The sequence below is a fragment of the Chiloscyllium plagiosum genome, unplaced genomic scaffold (genome assembly GCF_037043375.1).
Source record: "Chiloscyllium plagiosum isolate Xiang-an unplaced genomic scaffold, Cpla_swu_hap1 HiC_scaffold_28, whole genome shotgun sequence".
Classification (NCBI taxonomy): Eukaryota; Metazoa; Chordata; class Chondrichthyes; order Orectolobiformes; family Hemiscylliidae; genus Chiloscyllium; species Chiloscyllium plagiosum.
Genome location: NW_028270166.1, coordinates 16,671,028 through 16,692,981, shown reverse-complemented (window position 1 = coordinate 16,692,981; position 21,954 = coordinate 16,671,028). Strand labels below are relative to the sequence as shown.

General features: G+C 40.2%; 1 protein-coding gene across 2 annotated transcripts in view; it reads right to left on the bottom strand.

Annotated features, from left to right (window-relative positions):
• Window positions 1-6,094: 6,094 nt before the first annotated feature.
• The window catches only part of bsg (basigin), a 32,096-nt gene continuing 16,236 nt past the window's right edge, over window positions 6,095-21,954 (bottom strand). For both annotated transcript variants that reach the window (XM_043721282.2, XM_087976017.1), the window contains 5 exons: window positions 21,358-21,494; window positions 15,242-15,515; window positions 9,449-9,473; window positions 9,271-9,354; window positions 6,095-8,024 (listed from right to left, as the gene is read on the bottom strand). In XM_043721282.2, coding sequence (XP_043577217.1) covers window positions 9,294-9,354; window positions 9,449-9,473; window positions 15,242-15,515; window positions 21,358-21,494 — 497 coding nt within the window. In that variant the 3' untranslated portion in view covers window positions 6,095-8,024; window positions 9,271-9,293. The remainder of the gene's footprint in view (window positions 8,025-9,270; window positions 9,355-9,448; window positions 9,474-15,241; window positions 15,516-21,357; window positions 21,495-21,954) is intronic.

Genomic DNA, 21,954 nt, shown 5'->3' with positions numbered 1-21,954 from the left:
CCAGTGACACTGCTTAGCAATAATTATGATCTTATCATGGTGTTAAAAACTCAATCCATTATTTAACAAAATGCAACTTTTATAAATATTAATTCATGGGATGTTGGTGTTGTTGGCTAGATCAGTATTTATTGTCCATCCCTAATTAAGAGTCAACCATATTGTTGTAGGTCTGGAGTCACACGTAGGCCAGACCATGCAAGGATGGTTGTTTCCTTCCCTACAGGACATTAATGAATCAGATGGCTTTTTTCTTAAAACAAAAATGAATAGTAGTTACCGTCACCATGAGGCTTGCTTTGTTTTTTAAAAAAAAAATCAGTTTGTTTCAGTTGAATTCAAGTATCATCTACCGTGGTGGGATTCAGAACCATGTGCCCGGAACATTAACATGAGGTCCTAGATCACTTGGCCAGTGGTATTACTGCTATACTACCACTTCTCAATTTTTTAAAAACTATAGCGAGATTAACACAGACTATAATTGATCTATTAATGTCCAACAAGTAATTCTCACAGGCAACAAACACTACACTTCACCGTTAAATCCCTTTACAGAAAACACAATGGAGGTCAGGACATAAGCACAGTATTGTTGTGGCCAGAGAGTATGAAGCAAAATTCCAAAGGAAATTATTGTATATTTTTGTGTTTAAATATGTTTCGTTTAAAATGGACAACCTTGCTGGATTTATAAAATGGCTGAGGATAGTCACATGATTGTATTCCGGAAGCTTAATTAAATTGTGCAGCCACTCCAAATAAAGATGACAGAAATGGCTTGCTAAGGACGGGCTATCTACTTCCAGCCAGCTCTGGAAAAGGAAAACATCAATGCTAATGCTGCAATGCTGAAATGAATGCTAATATGTTTACAGTCACCTTGTCATAGTCAGAGACGTACAGCACAGAAACAGATTGAGATCCTTCGGTCCAACTCATCTATGCGACCAGATATCCTAAAGTAATGTAGTTCCATTTGCCAGCATTTGGCCCGATTCCTCTAAACCCTTCCTATTCTTGTACCCATCCAGATGATTTTTAAACACTGTAATTGTACTAGCCTCCACCACTTCCTCTGGCAGCTCATTCCATACATGCACCACCCTCTGCGTGAAAAAGTTGCCCCTTATAAATCTTTCCCCTCTCACCTTAAACCTATGCCCTCTAGTTCAGGACTTCCCCACCCTGGGAAAAAAAAAGACCTTTGCTATTCACCCTATCATGACTTTATAAACCTCCATAAGGCCACCCCTCAGCCTTCAGCACTGCAGGGAAAATAGTTCCAGCCTATTCACCTCTCCCTATAGACGATGCCCTCCAACTCTGGCAACATCCTTGTAAATCTTTTCTGAACCCTTTCAAATTACACATCTTCCCTAAATTAGGGAGACCAGAATTGAACACAGTATTCCAAAAGTGGCCTCACCAAAGTCCGGAAAAGCTCTTGACATTTTTCTGGTCCATTTACATCATTGGCTTGGCCAGCATTTATTGCCCATCCCTAGCTGCCTTTGAAAAAATGGTGCTGAGCTGCCTTCTTGAACCACTGCTGTCCACATACAGAAGGTTGACCTACAATGACCTGAGGGAATTATTCTCTAGAAGTAAAACAAAGCTGCAAATATCCTTCCAGTTAACCTATGAGCACCTGGAATGCCCATCCTGGTCACAAAACTGAAATCACAGTCGTTAAATTGCTTCAATTTATAAATCTGAGATTCTAAGTCAGTTGCTATTTGGACTCCATAGAGAAATCAAGACTCCAGGCTAGGCTGGCTAGAATGGATTTTGCCTCCACAAAAAAAAGGAAATCTACTGGCAATTTGTCACGTTTCCTCCAGTGTTCCTTAATTTCCAGAGTGCTCCTGCGTACAAATGTAGTAGTAAGGCAATTCCTCATATACAATCATAGAAATGTACAGCACGGAAACAGACTCTTCGGTCCAACTCATCCATGCCGATCAGATATCCTAAATTAATCTAGTCCCATTTGCCAGCACTTGGCCCATATCCAAACCAAAGGTGTAGCCATGGGCACCCGCATGGGCCCCAGCTATGCCTGCCTCTTTGTAGGATATGTGGAACAGTGCATCTTCCGCAGCTACACTGGCACCACCCCCCACCTTTTCCTCCGCTACATCGATGACTGTATCGGTGCTGCCTCGTGCTCCCACGAGGAGGTTGAACAGTTCATCCACTTTACCAACACCTTCCACCCCGACCTCAAATTCACCTGGACCGTCTCAGACTCCTCCCTCCCCTTCCTAGACCTTTCCATTTCTATCTCGGGTGACCGGATCGACACGGACATTTACTATAAACCGACCGACTCCCACAGCTACCTAGACTACACCTCCTCCCACCCTGCCCCCTGTAAAAACGCCATCCCATATTCCCAATTCCTTCGTCTCCACCGCATCTGCTCCCAGGAGGACCAGTTCCAAAACCGTACAACCCAGATGGCCTCCTTCTTCAAGGACCGCAATTTCCCGCCAGACGTAGTCGACGATGCCCTCCACCGCATCTCTTCCACTTCCCACTCCTCCGCCCTTGAGCCCCGCCCCTCCAACCGCCACCAGGACAGAACCCCACTGGTCCTCACCTACCACCCCACCAACCTCCATGTACAACGTATTATCCGCCGTAATTTCCGCCACCTCCAAACGGACCCCACCACCAGGGATATATTTCCCTCCCCTCCCCTATCAGCGTTCCGAAAAGACCACTCCTCCGTGACTCCCTCGTCAGGTCCACACCCCCCACCAGCCCAACCTCCACTCCTGGCACCTTCCCCTGCAACCGCAAGAAATGCAAAACTTGTGCCCACACCTCCCCCCTTACTTCCCTCCAAGACCCCAAGGGACACTTCCATATCCACCACAAATTCACCTGCACCTCCACACACATCACTATTGCATCCGCTGCACCTGATGTGGCCTCCTCTATATTGGGGAGACAGGCCGCCTACTTGCGGAACGTTTCAGAGAACACCTCTGGGACACCCGGACCAACCAACCCAACCATCCCGTAGCCCAACACTTCAACTCCCCCTCCCACTCCACCAAGGACATGCAGGTCCTTGGACTCCTCCATCCCCAGACCATGGCAACACGACGGTTGGAGGAAGAGCGCCTCATCTTCTGCCTGGGAACCCTCCAACCACAAGGGATGAACTCAGATTTCTCCAGTTTCCTCATTTCCCCTCCGCCCACCTTGACTCAGTCAAATCCCTCGAACTCAGCACCGCCTTCCTAACCGGCAATCTTCTTCCTGACCTCTCCGCCCCCACCCCATTCCGGCCTATCATCCTCACCTTGACCTCCCTCCACCTATCGCAATTCCAACACCCCTCCCCCCAGTCCCTCCTCCCTACCTTTTATCTTAGCCTGCTGGACACACTTTCCTCATTCCTGAAGAAGGGCTTATGCCCGAAACGTCGATTCTCCTGTTCCTTGGATGCTGCCTGACCTGCTGCGCTTTTCCAGCAACACATTTTCAGCTCTGATCTCCAGCATCTGCAGTCCTCACTTTCTCTTTGGCCCATATCCCTCTATAACCCTTCCTATCCATATGTCCATCCAGATGCCTTTGAAGTAGTGTAATTGTACCAGCCTTCACCACTTCTTCTGGCAGCTTATTCCATACACGCACCACCCTCTGCATGAAGAGTTGCTCCTTAGGTCCCTTTTATCTTTGTAGAAAGACTAGGCATTGAGAGATAGTTATTATGGCACAAAAGGATGTTATCCAACCAATTGAGTTCATTACAGCTGTCAATCAAACCAGTTCTACACTGCTACTTGATCCCTATTGTCCTGCAAAATTGTTTCCCTAATTAGAACCAAAGAACTACAGTGGATGTAAATCAGAAACAAAACAGAAGTTGCTGGGAAAGCTCAGCATGTCTGGCAGCATCTGTGAAGAGCAATCAGAGTTCTTGTTTCAGGCCCAACAACCCTTACTTCCCTCATATGCCATTCTAATTTCCTTCCAAAATAATACTCCTTCTCTGCTTCTAACACCCTCCTAAACAGAGTTCCAAGTCATTATTTCTTGTTAAGTAAAGGAGCTCTCCTTCACATTATCATTGGAACTCTTACCAAAACCTTAAAATTGTGTATCCTTTTCCATAACTGAATACAGTACTCCAGCTATGGTCTAAGCAAAGTGAAATTTATTTCAGAATAAATCCCCTATTTTTCTATTCAATACCACTTTTTAAAATTAAGCACAAAATCCTATGTTTTGCTGATTTCTCATTAAATGCCCTTTCACTTTCAAAGATCTCTGGATATGTGTCATCAGATGGGCAATAGCAGATGGGAGTTTAATTTAGATAAATGGGAGGTGTTGCATTTTGGAAAGGCAAATCAGGGCAAGACTTCTACACTTAATGATAAGGTCCTGGGCAGTGTTGCTGAACAAAGAGACCTTGGAGTGCAGATTCATAGTTCCTGGAACGTGGTGTACCAGGGATAGTGAAGGTGGTATTTGGTATGCTTTCCTTTATTGGTCAGAGCATTGACTGTTGGAATTGGGAGGTCATGTTGCGGCGTACAGGACATTGGTTAGATCACTTTTGGAATATTGAGCGCACTTCTGGTCTCCCGTCTATTAGAAGAATGTTGTGAAACTTGAAATGGTTCAGAAAAGATTTTAGGACGTTGCCAGGCTTGAAGAGTTTGATCTAAAGGGGGAAGCTGAATAGGCTGGAACTATTTTCCTTGGAGCACCACAGGGCTGAGGGGTGACCTTATAGAAGTTTATAATATGATGAGGGCATGGATAGGATTAATAGACATAGTCATTTCCTTGGGTTGGGCAAGTCCAGAACTTGAGGGAATAGGTTTAGGATGAGGGGGTGGAAATTTATAAGAGACCTAAGGGACAACTTTTTCACAGAGGCTGGTACCTGTATAGAATGAGCTGCCAGAGGAAATGGTTGAAGCTGGTACAATAACAATGTTTAAAGGCATCTGGATGGGTTTAGAGAGATATGGACCAAGTGCTGGCAAATGGGATTGTATTAGTTTGGGATATCTGATTGGGTTGGATGAGTTTAACCCAAGAGTCTATTTCCATGTTATACGTCTTTGTGAAGTTTATCAGTCTCTCTCTATCCATTCAGCATAGTTGCATCAAGTTGCACTTTCTTGAATTTAATTTCGTCAGCCATATCTGCCCATTGTGCTTGCCTATTATCAATTGCAGCCAATCAGCATCAGCTCCACAATCAGTCACAATTTCCAAGTTTGGAATTGCTGTGTTAGGTAATATCTTAGACACTTCTTGGGGATACCAATGCTGCATGCTATTTTTCCCATGCAGGGATTTAAATCTAAATATATCCATTCAAATAGTTGTTTGGTGCCAACAAGAACCTTGGAGGTCATATATTGGACACGTCAATAGAATAGTAAGCATATTTTAACATTCTCTTCGTAGGTTTTTGTAACTCATTGATCACAAATGCAACCAACAGGCAGCAACAACACACCCATGATCGAACATTTAACCTTGTGTATCACTTGTAAACTATGGTGTGATATTTTGATTAAAGTACAGGCTTTATGAAGGAGAAAGTAATGCTACTGGCAAATTTGTTACAGATCTTCAAATTAGTTGACCAGACACAAAAGAGTTAACACACATCTCCAGAAGTACTCTCGCAGACAGCCTTTGAAATCTGAAGAAAGCAATGGGATTGATCAAGCTAGATAAGTTTGAACATGAAATTTCTTCCAGTCATTTATGAAATATGACTATCGAGTATGCAGATCAGAAAATTTAAATAGAGCTTCAGTTTCTGTAGCCTGCAGTGAACTCAGCGATCATTTAAGCAAGGTCCATGATTTATAAAACCGTTACTTAATCAACATAGCATTGTGACTCATGTCCATATAGACAGTGAAGGACAGACATTTCAAATTCAACCTCCAGAAAGTGTGGTCAACCTGCTGAGTTGTCCAGGCCCTATAGTTATAGTTTTGTAATCAGATTTCAAATTTCACATTAAAAGCATTTTTATTCTTTCATCTGAATTGGGGGAAAAAGGATGTTCAAGAAATATTAAAACAAACAGTTTTGCAGATTCAGTTGATAAAATCAAAGGAATTTTTATTGATGTGAATTCTGACAATGGTATCACATACTGCTGAGGCGGTGTGGCAACATGAAAAAGTTTATCAAGTTTCATTTTTAAAGAATTATTATATTTTAGCAGTACAGATTTAGCACAAAAGTTAGTGCATTACATATAGCATGACCAAACATTAGTACAGTGTAATGGCCAAACACCATAAACTAGCCCCCCATCTATACAAAAATGGTACAATCCAAACCAAATATATTTCTAAGGATTTGTCACTCAAGGATTCCAATAAAAGTATAACTCTCAATAATCATACTGTGCCTATCATTTTTAAAGAAATTAATTATGGAACAAGTGTGACTCGAGCAGAATGATTTCAAACTTCGATCAAAGTTGATCCTTCAGAGGGGCATATTTTGAAGGTTAAAAAGGTGAAAGTCACAAAACAACAAAGTGACCATATTAATTGGGCCTTTTCTTTCCTGGACAACAGGACAATAAAATATTGGCAAATCAAGCTCCATCAATATTACCACTAACTGGACAGTAGCAAAACTGTACTATAAATATACTAGCTGCAGTCTATTGGGAATTGCAATCCATAAAACAAGAAACTAGCTTACTCTAAAGATAACATTCTATACATATTCATACCAACAATACTGAGGTGTGGGAGATGACAAACACTTTAAGCTCAAATGAAGAAAAGCAGTCGCAAGTATTTTAAACCCCGCCATCACTTAAATGTCTCAACAGGAAACCAGTACTACAAAGTGAGTCTCTTGGGATGTTTATCATTAGGTGGAAGACAGTCAGCAGAATTTGCAGACTCAAGTTAAATTAAACCAGCAACACACTCGCTCCAAAATGGGTGTTTCCAAATAGATTGCTGGATTCAGACAAGGCAAACTTTGGTGGTTCAAGTCCAAAGTAGAAGCATTATGGAGCCTGGGAACAATCTTGCATGTTCTGGTCCTACAAAATTATACTTGTAGCAACTTTTGAGGGCTTGCAATTCCTGTATGTTGTATTACTGAGCAATGTTTGTGGTATGTGAGCTCTATTTACACAATAGGGCCTTGATTTAAACATAAAATATTTGCCTGATTCTGGTAACCTCCTCAGACCTACAATAAAACCAATAGCAGGAAGCTTAAAAACTATTATGTTTATTCACTTTGATTTTAATTTCCATACCATCCACTTTCCAGACAGGACAAATAAAATGGTCCATCTTAGTTTCAGTTACCTGTAAATATGAAGGTGGGGACTACAGTATTATTCTGTCATTTTAAAAAGTCTCTATTCACGATGATAAACTTGGTTAATGGAAGACTCCTGCAAGCACTGAATTTAAAATATCAAAACAACATTTTCTGAGTAAAGTACCACTATAATAACAGGAACAACCTGAATACATTAGAACAGCACCATACTGTGAACTGCAGAAGCCAATTTTCACTCTAAGCATGCAGAACTGAGACAGCACACCTATTGGACTACATTTAAAAAGTTGGAAGGTGAAACATTTGCATTCACAAATTCCAACTGTATCAAATTAATTATGACAATTTGCAATTGATAGAACTGAATATTAATTATCATTTACATGTAACAGAACACAAATTTCTGTCTAAGAAAAAGCAAATTTTTACCAGGAGCATTTTAGTCCAGTTTATACAGGTTGAATAGGCCTAGAATATGATATACTGTCCCTTTAACCAATTGACTGCTAGTGCCAATGGCATCATACAGTGGGTTGAAAGGTACTAGCAGTTAAATTGTTTAAAATTTAATTTTCTGTAGAGATCCAAATACTTTAGGATCCGAATAGATCAATACTTTTAATCGTGTTGAAGATGACATTCTCTGTGACATCTACAAAACCTGTCCATTCTGTAGTCTTGCTTAAAGTTGCATCGGCTTCTCCCTAGGAAAACAAAAAAAAATTTCAATTCCTTAGATATTTGAATAAATGGCTATAATTAACAGAACACCAAAGATGATGAAAATCTGAGGTAAAAACAGCAATAAGTCAAAAATCCTAGAAATACCCAGGTTAGGCCATACCACCACTAATGGTCAAATTTGAGGCTGATGTGAATCATTTTACGCTCTTGTATTTCTGTATTAAACTGCCATTCACTTCAAGAAAAAGATAAAATAAGTTGCCACCCACCTTTATGATGGCATAATATTTCACTGGAATGGTATACCTATATAAAATATTCATGACATTACTCTTTTCCCACTTAAAATTCTCATTTTCTGAGCAACTAACCTACATAGTTTTTGCCAATGGAACACAACCAAAAGAATCTAGGTGCCCAACTGCTTTTGGTGTTATAACAATAAGCATAAACTCAGCTGTATTACATAAGGTACAAAATCATTGAAACAGTTGTTATACCACTGATCTTTCATAGCATCGAGAGCTAATTAAGCAAAATCACCCTGCATTTAATTATTATTTATCAACCCGTTAGAACAGGTTCTGATATCTCCATGGCAGGTGTGACTTAAATATGGACTACTGCTCTCAAACTCGAGCCAATTATGGTCCATGAGAATTTTAATCAATGCAGTGAACGGAAACAGTAACAAGAAACCTTTAACAAAATATCACAGTCAACATGAAGTCCTCTATACAGATCATGAAACACTTACATTTGTAACATACTTTCCTAAACACACTTCTCATCAGGATAGTACCATAATCCTTGTGCTGACTCACGTTTGTCCCTCAATCAAATTCAAAGTAAATTATCTAGTCAATGACATTACTGACTGCCATTTTTTCTTAAAACTGGTGCCTGCAAGGCACTTTGGGACATTCTGTGGGCACGTAAGGCACTATGTAAATACAAGACATGTCCATTTTAAAAACATTATGCGCTAGTATTCATTTGGTTATTCATAAAACATTTAACACACGCTAGGTTTTAGTTCAGTAGGTGCCAATCTGCCTTGTTATGCTCCATATACAATTGACAAAAATGGTTAAAACAAAAGAAAAATGCAGGCTGCATTGTGGAGTGCCTTTTTATGAAGGTATCTAAAAATAATTATCGCCACGCAAATAAAGGTGAATGACTCGCATTAGGAACTTGGTGAGACAGGGAACAGTTCACATGAGTCAGCAAAGACTTAACTATTTAATGGAAGTCTCTCCTGACCTTTCCTGAAGGATGAAACCAAATCAGTTGGAGTTTCGCTGTCTGATATTTTTATCCTTATGATTCATGGATGCATTACTTTTCCTACAGGTGAAAGAATAAAATTCAGTTATAAGATATTTGCAATAGCTAATGTAAAAACAGATTTTTAAGTATGAAATTATTTGGACAAACTTACAAGGGTGCAGATCCTTGTTCGTCATCTGGTTATCAAATCAGCATGCAAACAAAAAATAAACAAGTATTAGTAAGGCTATATGAACGTCTTTAATGAATTCACAGTTAACATTTTATTTTGTCATTCAAGTTCTTAATATGAAATTTTTGTTCAGCTTTGTAACAAATGTTACTCTGGTCAAGAGTGTTGGACTTTAGACCCTAGACAAAGGTACCTCAACACCATAATGTGGCAGACTATCAGCAGTTCTTGGTGTTGAAGCTACAGAATAAACCACTAACATTGAAAGACAGAACAATTCCAGAAAGAGGCCAACGTCACTGTATCGTGGCATATCACCTGTCGAGATAGTATTGAAACCAGCATTTAGCATTTGCTTTGCTAGGTTCCCTAGAAATTGCAGGGATTTTTCATTGCTTTCTCAAGGTCCTCAGCAAACCAAATGACAACACTGCACCTTAATTTCATAATGCACCATTTGAGAAGTTACCTTCAGGTGTCAAACATGTTTATTGCTGTAAGGGATTATATTCCCTAAAAACAGATGATTTCCCATTGGAATATGCCTTGCCATTGCAGCTGTGATTTGTGGTTTTCAAACCTACTACCTTAAACCTGTAAGCAAAAAAAGCAGCAATTTCTTACTCCTAAAACCAGCACTAAAATAGGCAGAACTCAAATTAGCACCAGAGTACGGCTGCGAATCAGCAGCAGCCTTGTGTTGTTGGCAAGCTGTTTAGCAGTGCTCATCCTAAATGAGGTACAAGTTTAGGCTCAAGGTCTTGGAAATGCATTTTTTGTTTGAATTACAATGTTGACTTAGTTATTTTTTAAACCAATTTCCAATGACATTGATTTGGAGACAGTCTGTGATTATGTGAATGCACCTTTTGCCTAATCCTGTTTGCTTCCATTTTAGCAGTACTGTAAATCGAAAAACTGTTACTGACAAAAGCTGATTATAGTTACATATAAAAACACAACTAAATAAATGCATTGCCATAGGGTTATGATTTGGAGATGCCAGTGTTGGACTGGGGCATACAAAGTTAAAAATCACAACACCAGGTTATAGCCCAACAGGTTTAATTGGAAGCACATTAGCTTTATGAGCGGCGCTCCAAAAGGTTGTGTGCTTCCAATTAAACCTGTTGGGCTATAACCTGGTGTTGAGAGATTTTTAACTTTGTATGTTGTAGGGTTAGTCTTAGATGTTTTCCTAGCTATAGAATAATTTTAATTCAGAAAGGGACATGCTTTGGCTAAAATAATTTATATGCAGAGTAACTACCAAATATGAAACTTACTTTATCAAACAGATAGATTGGGATGGGGAGAGGGAAGGGGGAGGTATAATTTCTGCAGTATTTAAAGAGCTATGTGGAAAGTGCAGAAAGTGTGATTGATTGGATAGCTTGACCAAAGAATACACAAAGGAATAACAGGCTGACTGGACTCATTCTATCTTGTATTATTCTACGAATCCATCATTCCCATATTCCTGTGGGAACGAAGGTACTGGTGAAAAATTATGTCTTCCATTCTCCCATCCAAACAAGTTTTCCCCTGATCTTACCATAACATTTTCTTTATACTTACGTTATATGCAGTTATTTATGTTCGCAAGTGGAGTAGTAATCAATGCAGTAATATTATAATTTGTGACATTTGGTTTACAAAATTAAAGCCCTCAGAGGACTTTACCATGAAGTTCATAAAATAGAAAACATTTGCCATCTATAGGTCATGGTGCAGTGCTCTATGACTAATGGAATGTGTTAATCAAAAAACCTACATGACACGCAGTATTCGGTTCTATTTTGAATATAAATAAAATAGTATAGGATGCAAGGACATTTACAAGTATCCTTATGCCTGATGTTATGACTTTGGATACTTGTTATATTCGATATTACCCATTCATAATCGATCATTCTTCAATTTTAGAATGACTTGCTGAGAAGCAAACATAGTTAAGCATGATATGTGGCTTTACAGCATTCTGAAGTGACAGCTAAAGGCCATGTTGAACCAGCAATTTGTTCGATTTACAGTAACTTAATGCTAAACATATCAAAAGCACAACAGCGCAGTGACGTCAGGAACCTGAATTCTGAGCGACTCAGGTAATAAAGTATGTCGCTTCAGACTGACATGCATTTTATTCCACTTACCACAGGATATGAACCAGCAGCACATGAGAGAGAAAATATTTTTCATCAAGGAATAGCATTTTGCTTCAAATGCTTAGAGAGAGACCTTGTACTTAACTAACAGCAAGTGAACAGAAGCTTTAAAATGTCAGTGCTCCAGTGTTTTAATTGCCATACTCTCTTAACCAAATAGCTTAGGGTTGAAATTGGTCATAAACAGGAACACAAAGCAGGTTTATAACCAACAACCAATCTATTTTACATTATGTCCAATTTTAATTTCTACTGCAATTTGATGGAAACAAAACAGTGCTACGAAAATGAAAAGAAGCCTGGGTAAATTGACGATTGATGCGCTATGACGCAGTTTCTCTCTTTTGGTGAAGGTCAATTTCATTCTCGACTCACGTGTCCTAAAATAGCAGAACCACAGAGGTAAGCAAATTCTAGTGCCTCTACTTGTTGAGCAGCAAACATTTATTATATAATGTACAGAACTAAATGTTAGAAGTACATAAACAGAAAGTGAAGAAACTTAGCAGATTGGCAGCACTTGCAGAGAGAAAACAGTTAATGTTTCAAGTCCAGTGACCCTCCTTTTCTGAAGAGAATGCTTGCTGGACTGGAAACATTAATACCTTTCTGACCACAGATGCTACCAAACCTGCTGAGGACCTCTAGCAATTTCTGTTTTGCTTCAGATTTCCAGCATCTGGAGTTCTGTATTCATTCTGAAGTTCTCTGTACTGTATTTTGAATCAAAAAAACCTTAATCAAAGCAAACCATGCAGATTGTTGCAACCAAAATGTCTCTTCACTGAAATTAAAGATGTGCAGATCATCAGAATTATGTTTTGACAATTATTTTGATTTAATGGGTGTGGGAAGTGTTTCCTGAGGCTTGAAGAAATTGGGAAATTAAAGGATTGCTGCATGGCATAGGTCAATGCTTCCTCAGGTCAGATGGAAGTGTGCTTCTCCTCTGTTTGTTTCTCAAGCTAATCTATTAGTTGGCTGACTCAAACATCACCCCACCATCATGACTTCTCCCACTGCAGCCTTCCTGACCCAGTCTCAATATTGTCAGCAAAAAAAAGAATATAATGGTTTAATTAAAAACAGTTCAATTGTTATCCCAGGAGTTGGCATGGGCCTCACACCATCCTTGTAGCTACAGCGGTGACTATATTCAGTTCGAGTAATTGAAAAGTGCACAAACCCTTACTAACATTGCAAATCTAAACTTTCAGACATTCAACAATAGAAAAAACACTGGACTCATTGTATCAATGTACTGCACTACTTTTAACAGTTATTTCATTGTGTATTTACAATGCATTTACTATAAGGTTAGATATTGTGTAAGGGGAGAGACAAGCAAGGCATGGTCAATTTATCTGAAACCAGATTTCAATTCACTTCTCATGCTGTGGTATATGCCCAAGTCCATGCCATTACATTACCTACTTAGTGGCTAACTAGCTAGTCCAATTGAAGACCAATGCACGAATAATAAACACATGGATGACATGGTGTTGTATAAACTATGTCCTGCAATGTGAATAAGATCTCTCTTACTTGCTGTACAATCAGAAGAAAATATGTTGGAACTTTCAATCTTATTCGATCAATTTTCTTTTCTTAGAGAATCTGGATTTTATACATCCTACTCTAACGAAAGGTTTCATACAAACCATTAACTTTTATTTTATCTTTAAATACCAACCAGTCAGATGTGCATTTCCAGCACTTTGGTTTTATTTTAACAATGGTTTCTGGTCAAATCAGATCCCACTGAACAGAAATTAACATTTTGGTCAAATTAAGTGACCAGCTCGTACACATAATAAAATGACAAATACACATTTTCCATCTATAATTCACTGAAAATTAAAACAGAATCAAAGGGTAGCAACATTAAATTTGATAATTACTTTTGGAAGCTTACATGTACCTTAGTTATGTAGCAATGTCAAAACCTTGCAAGCATAATGAAAAGAATACCTAGAATACTGGGTTAAAGGAGAGCTCTATGACAACTTCATAACAGCACTTCCACTTCTAACTAAATTCTCCTGCAATTCATATCCTGAAGTGTGTCATTCCCCTCAACCTTTATGATGCTCCTTAAAACCAACCCCACTGATCACATTTACAGTCACCTGCCCTTACATCCCCCAGGCTCTCCAATGAATTTTCCAATTACACATCTTGTAAAATGAATGGACTGTTCCAAGTCAAAGGGAACGTGTACATGCTGTTTCAGCTTCAATGGAAAATAAAAATCTAATTACGTTCTAGGACTCTGACAAAGAAATAAGATAGAAAAGTTACTGTAATTCCGACAGCTGTGGAGCAATTCTACCTGAGAATTCTTTTAATGCTCCATTTTCATGTAATGTCTAGCTAGCCTGAGTCTGACCCTGATCTCTACAATACCATAAATTGTTGAAGACCAAAGACAAGTCAAATGTGTGAACAATAAATATGAGAGACTGATTCCTCTCAAGCAGTCCAAGTGTTATAATTAAGAAACAAATCAGACAATTTCTAAAAATCTTAGGATCATGTCCTTGCCAGAATTTGAATCTTGCGATTTTTCAGGGAAAAAGAAATTGGAACCTTACTTCAGTAAATAGGAGACATGAAATCAAGTGAATACATTTCTAGGTGGTACCACGGGTTATTTGAGTCAAAGCAGAGAAAATGACCAACATGTCACAATCCAATAACTAACCTAACATGCTGCCAATATACCATCTAGCCAAATTATTCTGCTAAGTCATTTTGAATTAATTAAAACTGAATGTATAGCAATTTATAGAAATGTCCAAATTTTAGTCAACCAGAATTGAGACTACTGCAGGATGTTTCATCTTGCTTGCTACTTACCCTACCGTAAGTTGTGCTGTTACAAGCAAAACATGGTATTTCAAAAACCGAGCGACTGAGCAGCAAAACAGAAGGAAGGAGATTGCAGTTGTAACAATGTTTTGGGCACTCAATGTTCTCCTCCTTAATGGTCAAGGCATCATAGGTTCATTCCCAGCATGTTCCTACTGTTATATAATTTCTAGCATCATTTAGTGGTATGAAAGCCAACAAGAATGAAACAGAAATTCAGTGCATATCTTCAGTACTAGCTAGCTTTTTGAGAAACTCCGTTCATAAATGAAATCAAATGCACTTTTAGTTAACTGTGCACCAGTTTCTTCCCCCAAGCCATCAGACCCCTTAACATTGTATGGTCACATTCTATCCTATTTGCAATTCTTTGCACGACTTTTCGAATTGCTGCTAAAACAATGGTTTATTTATGATCGTTCATTATTAAACTGTGAGTTGTCTACCACTGTGCCTATTGTTTTGTGTCAGAAATTATTGTGCTGCCTTGTGTTGCACTTTTCTTATACACTTTATGCTGCCTGTATATATGACTGTACTCTCGAGTAATTTGTGTTTTACATGTAGCACCTTGGTCCTGGAAGAACACTGCTGTGTTTTTACTGTATCAGTTATATATGGTAGAAATGGCAAATACAGCTATACTCTTGACTCTGGTAAGGATTAAGTTTTAAATTTCGAGAGAGCAGAAGATCATGTATATCAAAAGTGATCAAAAGGTCTATTGTTAACTTACCATCTGAAATTTCATCAGGCTTTCTCCTTTTCTCATAAATGAAGATAATTGCAACAAGCACAATCACCTCTGCAACGATTCCCAAAAAGGGCCAGAGAGCAGCTAAACGGCCACGAACTCGAAGGTGAATGGTTACCGCTCGGGTGCCAATCTCATTGGTTGCATTACAAACATAATATCCTTGGTCTTCCTCAATAGTCAGAGAACGGATGTGCAACTGTGTCTCATGTGCTGTATTCTTAATTTCAAATTTTGTTGTTGTATTGGTAATTACCTACATTAGAAACAAACATTCCTTTAAAACATTAATTTCAAATCGCAAGCAGTAATCAAATATTCACAATATTCTCAATGCTAATAAAACACTTGCATATATATTAAGACACATCAGGTTTTCAAATATATCATGGTTTCAAATGGTGGATGTCTGCTTTTTAAGTGATGATGTTTTTTATTCATTCACTGGATGTGAGTACCACAGTTGGGCCAGCATTTATTATCCAATTGTTGTTGCCCTCATGAAAGTAGTGGTGACCTGGCTCCCCGAACTGTTGCTGTCCATTTGGTGAAGGTAGACCCACAATGCTATTTGGAGGTAGCTATAGGTTCTTCACAACAAAAGTGAAGAAAGAGACAAATTATTTCCAAATCAGGATGGCAAGTGGCTTACAGTGAACTTATAGCCGGTGGGGTTTCCATATATCTGCCATTCTTGCCCTTATTGCTGGTGGCATTCTTCAGAAGGGGCTGTCTAATAAGTCTTGGCGAATTTCACAGTGCATCTTGCAGATGATACACACTGCTGATATTCAGTGGAGGAAGTGGACAGTGTTCAATAAATGGGCTCTCTCCTGGATGGTGTCAAGCTGGAAACATCCTCCTTTCTCACCTTACAATGAAAGGGAAGGTCACTGATGTAAGCAGCTGAACATGGCTGGGTTGAGGACACTACCCTGATGAACACCTGCAGGAAGTCTCATATAGCTGGGAATATATCTCTCCAATGACCACAATCATCTTTATTTTAGCTAGATATGACCAGCTTTTCACCCTCACCACTGCTAAATGCCACAGGCTCTAGGGTTTTGTTCAGGCACCTTGTGATCCACCTCCTCTGGAATGCAACTTTTATGTCCACATTTGAACCAACGCTGTAGTGCAGTCAGGAGCTAAGTGATCTGGTGGAGTCCAAACTGAGCAATAACAAGCAGATCACTGCAAAGTAATTGCTGCTTGTTAGCACTTCATAATACCATCTATCACTTTTCTGATGATAGAGATAGGATGACTGGATGGAAACTAGCAGTGTTGGAGTTATCGCGATCTGTGTGTACAGGAAATTCCACATTGTTGCGCAGATGTCAATGTTGTAGCTGTATTAGAATAGTTGGCTAGAGGGACAGCAGGCTCTGGAGTGCATGTCCTCAGCACCACTGCCTAAATGTTGTTAGGCCCATAGCCATAGAACCTCCAGCTGTTTCTTGATATGTGGAATGAATAGAATTTGCTGAAGACTAGCCTCCAGAGATGCCCAATATCACAGATGAGGCAGAGATAGATCAACCACCCAGCAATGCTGGTTGAAGATTTTTGCAAATGCTTCAGAGCCTTCTCTTTTCCACTGACGGCTGGACATCTCCAATAGAGTATGGGGATATTTGTGGAGTCCTGTCCTCCAGTCAGTTGTTTAATATCCCACCACCATTCACAATAGGATGTGTCAGGACTTCAGAGCTTAGATCAGATCTCTTGGTGGTAGAATAACTTAGACTTAGTTATCAGTCACTTCTTATACTGCTTGGCCCACCAATCTTTTTTTCAAGCTTCAATAAGTGGACATGTCATTTTTAGAATGTCCTTCTGCATTCTTCATTGAAACAAGATTTTGAGGGGACTTGAATATAAAAGCAGAAATGTACCTCTCGGAGGCTGTAGAAGGCTCTAGTCAGGCCACATTTGGAGTAGAGTGCACAGTTTTGGGCCCCATATCTCTGGAAGGATGTACTGGCTCCAAAGCATGTTCAGAGGTTCACAAGAATGGTCCCAGGAATGAAAAGTTTAACATATGAGGAACATTCGAGGACTCTGGGTTTACACGATGGAGTTTAGAAGGATATTGGGGGGGGGGGGGAAATATAATTGAAACATACAGAATACGGAATGGCCTGGACAGAGTAGCTATTGGGAAGATGATTCTATTCGTAGGATAGACCAGGACCCGAGGGGACAGCGTTCGAGTAACGGGAACACCTTTTAGAATGGAGATAAGGAGAATCTTCTTCAGCCAGAGTGGTGAATCTATGAAATTCACTACCACAGAAGGTTGTGGAGGCCAGCTCAGCGGAGTATATTTAAGACTGAGATAGATAGGTTCTTGAGCACCAAGAGCATCAAAGGTGCTGGGGAGAAAGAGGATGAGAAACTTATTATCAGCCATGATTGAATGGCTGACCAAGCTCGATGGACAAAATGGCCTAATTTCTGCTATGTCTTATGGTAGCGGCTATGTCCTTTAGGACTTGACCACTTTGGTCAGTGGTGGGCCTGCCGAGCTACTTTTAGTAACTGACTGGTCACCTAACCAAGGTACGTTCTGTTCCCTTGTCACCCTCAGTGCTTCCTCCATGTGGACACATAGACTCGACGCAAGGCTGGGTTTTCACAAGGTGTCGAGTGAACATTCAGGACTTCCTGGACAACTCCCTCCTGACTATTTATCACTTTGCTCCCATCTCTGCTGAACCTTTCCTGTTAGTGGTACATGTCATACCACAGAAAGATGATCGCATTTTGACCAGCTGTTATATAGATCTCCCAATTTCGGAATTAGCTCCCAGACATCAATGAGGAGAATTCTCAACTGTTGGCAAGGCTGAATTTGCCATTTTGTCTTCCATAGAATCCCGACAGTGTGGGAGCAGGCCATTTGGCCTAACTACTCTCTAAAGAGCATCCTACCCACACCTCCTCACTCCCCCACCTACATTTCCAATGGCTAATCCATCTAGCCTGCACATACTTGGACACAATGGAGAATTTAGCACTGCCAATCCACCTAATCTGCACAGCTTTGGGTTGAGAGAGGAAACCAGAGCACCCAGCAGAAACCCAGCACAAACAGAGTCACCCAATGCTGGAACTGAACCAGGGTCCCTGGTACTGTGAGGCAACAGAGTTAACTGATGAGCCACCAATTCTTAGTCAATACCAGTTATCTATCTGGTTTCACTATTTGAGACATTTTTAACATTGATACGTTTTATTCATGAGGGGAATGTGGGCATCACTGCATGGGCCGTATTTCTTGCCTGTCCCTAGTTACCCTTGAGATGGTGGTGGTAAGCAGCTGCCTTGAACTGCTGCAGTCCCTGTGCTGTAGTGAGACCACCAATACTGAAGGGAAGGAATTCCAGACATTTAACCCAACAAAATTGAAGGAATGGGTGTATGCTTCGAAGTTAGGATGGAGAATGACTTGGGGGAGAACTTGCAAATGTATCTGCAATTCTTTTCCTTCTAGATGGCCATTGTTTTGCAGGTGCTGACTAAGAAAACTTGAATTTCTGCAATGCATTGTGTAGATAGTACACACTGCTCCAATTGAACATTGTTGGTGGACGTGGAGTCAAATCAAGCAGTCTGAATTCACCCATACGTGTTAAGCTTCAGGTGTTGTTGGAGCTGCACATATCCAGGCAAGTGAGGGGTAACTAGGGAGAGAATAAGGCCCCTCAAAGATCAGCAAGGCAGACTTTGTGTGGAGCCGCAGAAAATGGGGGAAGATACTAAATGAGTATTTTGCATCTGTATTTACTGTGGAAAAGGATATGGAAGATATAGACTGTAAGGAATTAGATGGTGACATCTTGCAGAATGCCCATATTACAGAGGAGGAAGTGCTGGATGTCTTGAAACGGGTAAAGGTGGATAAATCCTCAGCACCTGATCAGGTGTACCTGAGAACTCTGTGGGAAGCTAGAGAAGTGATTGCTGGGCCTCTTAGTGAGATATTTGTATCATCGATAGTCACAGATGAGGTGCCAGAAGACAGGAGGTTGGCTAATGTGATGCCACCGTTTAAGATGGGTGGCAAGGACAAGCCAGGGAACTGTAGACCAGTGAGCCTGACGTCGGTGGTGGGCAAGTTGTTGGAGCGAATCCTGAAGGACAGGATGTACATATATTTGGAAAGGTAAGGACTGATTAGGGATAGTCAACATGGCTTTGTGCATGGGAAATCATGTCTTACAAACTTAATTGAGTTTTTTGAGAAACTAAGATGAATAATGAGGGCAAAGCGGTAGATGTGACCTCTATGGACTTCAGTAAGGCATTTGACAAGGTTCCCCATGGGAGACTGATTAGCAAGGTTAGATCTCACTGAATACAGGGAGAGCTAGCCATTTGGATACAGAACTGGTTCAAAGGTAGAAGACAGAGGGTGGTGGTGGAGGGTTGTTTTTCAGACTGGAGACCTGTGACCAGTGGAGTGTCACAAGGATCGGTGCTGGGTCCTCTACTTTTTGTCATTTACATAAATGATTTGGATGCAAGCAAAAGCAGATACAGTTAGTAAGTTTGCAGATGACACCAAAATTGGAGGTGTGGTGGACAGTGAAGAGGGTTACCTCAGATTACAACAGGATCTTCAACAGATGGGCCAATGGGCTAAGAAGTGGCAGATGGAGTTTAATTCAAATAAATGCGAGGTGCTGCATTTTGGGAAAGCAAATCTTAGCAGGACTTAATGTTAAGGTCCTAGGAAGTGTTGCTGAACAAAGAGACCTTGGAGTGCAGGTTCATAGCTCCTTGAAAGTGGAGTCGCAGGTAGTTAGGATAGTGAAGGTGGTGTTTGGTATGCATTCTTTTATTGGTCAGAGTATCGAGTATAGGAGTTGGGAAGTCATGTTGCAGCTGTACAGGACATTGGTTAGGCCGCTGTTGGAATATTACGTGCGATTCTGGTGCAATGGGCTGGGTGCTGGCAGGTGGGACTAGATTGGTTTGCAACATTTGGTCGGCATGGACGGGTTGGACCAAAGGGTCTGTTTCCATGCCGAATATCTCTATGTATTCCATCACACTGACTTATGCTTTGTAGATGCTGACAAGCTTGGAGTCTGGTGTTCAGTTCCTTGTTGCAGTATTCCTACTTTCTGACCTGCTCTTGTAGCCACTGTATTTACATGGCTACTTCTGTCAAGTGTCTGGTCAAGTTAACACTCTACAGGTTGACAGTGGGGTATTCAGCGATGGAAACTACAATGTCAAGAGGCAGTGGTTAGTTGTCCCTTAGTGGAGATGGTCATTGTCTAACATTAATGTGGTACGAATGTTACTTGCCACTTATCAGCCCAAGCTAGATACTGTTCAGGTTTTGCTGCATTTGGACGTAGATTGCTTCAGGATCTGAGTCATCGCAAATGGTGCTGAAATGTTTTCTAGTCATCAGTAAATTATCCCAACTTCTGATCTAATGATGGAGAGAAGCATTCATGAAGCAGCTGAAGATGGTTGGACCTAGAATACTACTGATGAATTTTTGCAGAAATGTCCTGAAGCTGGGATGACTAACCTCCAACACCAGCCGTCTTATGTCAGATATGACGCCAAATCAAGTCCAAAATTACATAATGCTGTTCAATGTAACAACAGTACTCCAACAGCTCCCTCATTCCAGGCTTTGATGAACAATTCAGACTGATGTTCAGTAAAAGACTATTGGGTTTAAAATATATATTACATACATTTCCTTTAACTATATGCTTAAAATGATATTTTAAGTAGTTGTTAGCCACAGATGATCTCGATTATATTAGAAAAGCGCACAATGTGCTCATGAATCTAATTGTATAACTATGAGCAAAATTGTGAACTGTGATACAAAAGCTGAATCACTAGAACTCAAACACTTTTGCAATGGCTGCACTTCAATCATGCTTATCTCAATGGGAGGAACAGAAATATTTTAATAGTTGATTAAATATGTTGATGCTGCATTTCACAGCAAAATTAAAAATGCTAACGGTAAAGGAGTAGTACTGAATAGGTGTAATCAAAGTATTGAAATATCTTAAGACAGTCATGAACAGTTAGTTAATAATGTCCTTGTTTACCTCATCACCGTCATTAGTCTTTCGAGACCACAACCAGTTCTCGACTGGTGGATACCCGCTGCTTTTGCACGTGAGTACACCAACATCACCTTCGTTCCCATGTTCAGATTTCTTGTCACTGCTTACACCAGGTGCAGCTAGGTTAAAAAAAAACTTTTTACACATTTTCAAAACGAGCCCAATCAACACTCTCCATTTCTGCCAGAGTTTGCATCAACTGCCTTCACCCTCTACCCAGCAAAGCGCCGACCTCACCATATCATCATGGCACATCATGGACTAATATAGAACACATTTCAGCAGTTCAATACTGAAGTTTGCAGCTCAATGAAACCTTACATTTCAATGTGCTGCTGGACTGCTGTGTTCAAGGACAGGCACCCATCTCATACATCAGATCAGTGTGTATTTTAGAGCACTTAGCTTGATTTCTTAGTACTCATTTGAACATTCTCAGAATCTCTGCCTTGCCTTTTAGCACCAGAAAGCCAAGTAGCCAGTCATGTTTGCCAGTTCTGATCTAGAGGGTGGAAATGTTGGTGTACAGCACTGTATCACACTTACAACATATGCAACTCACTGCATATGGTTCAACCA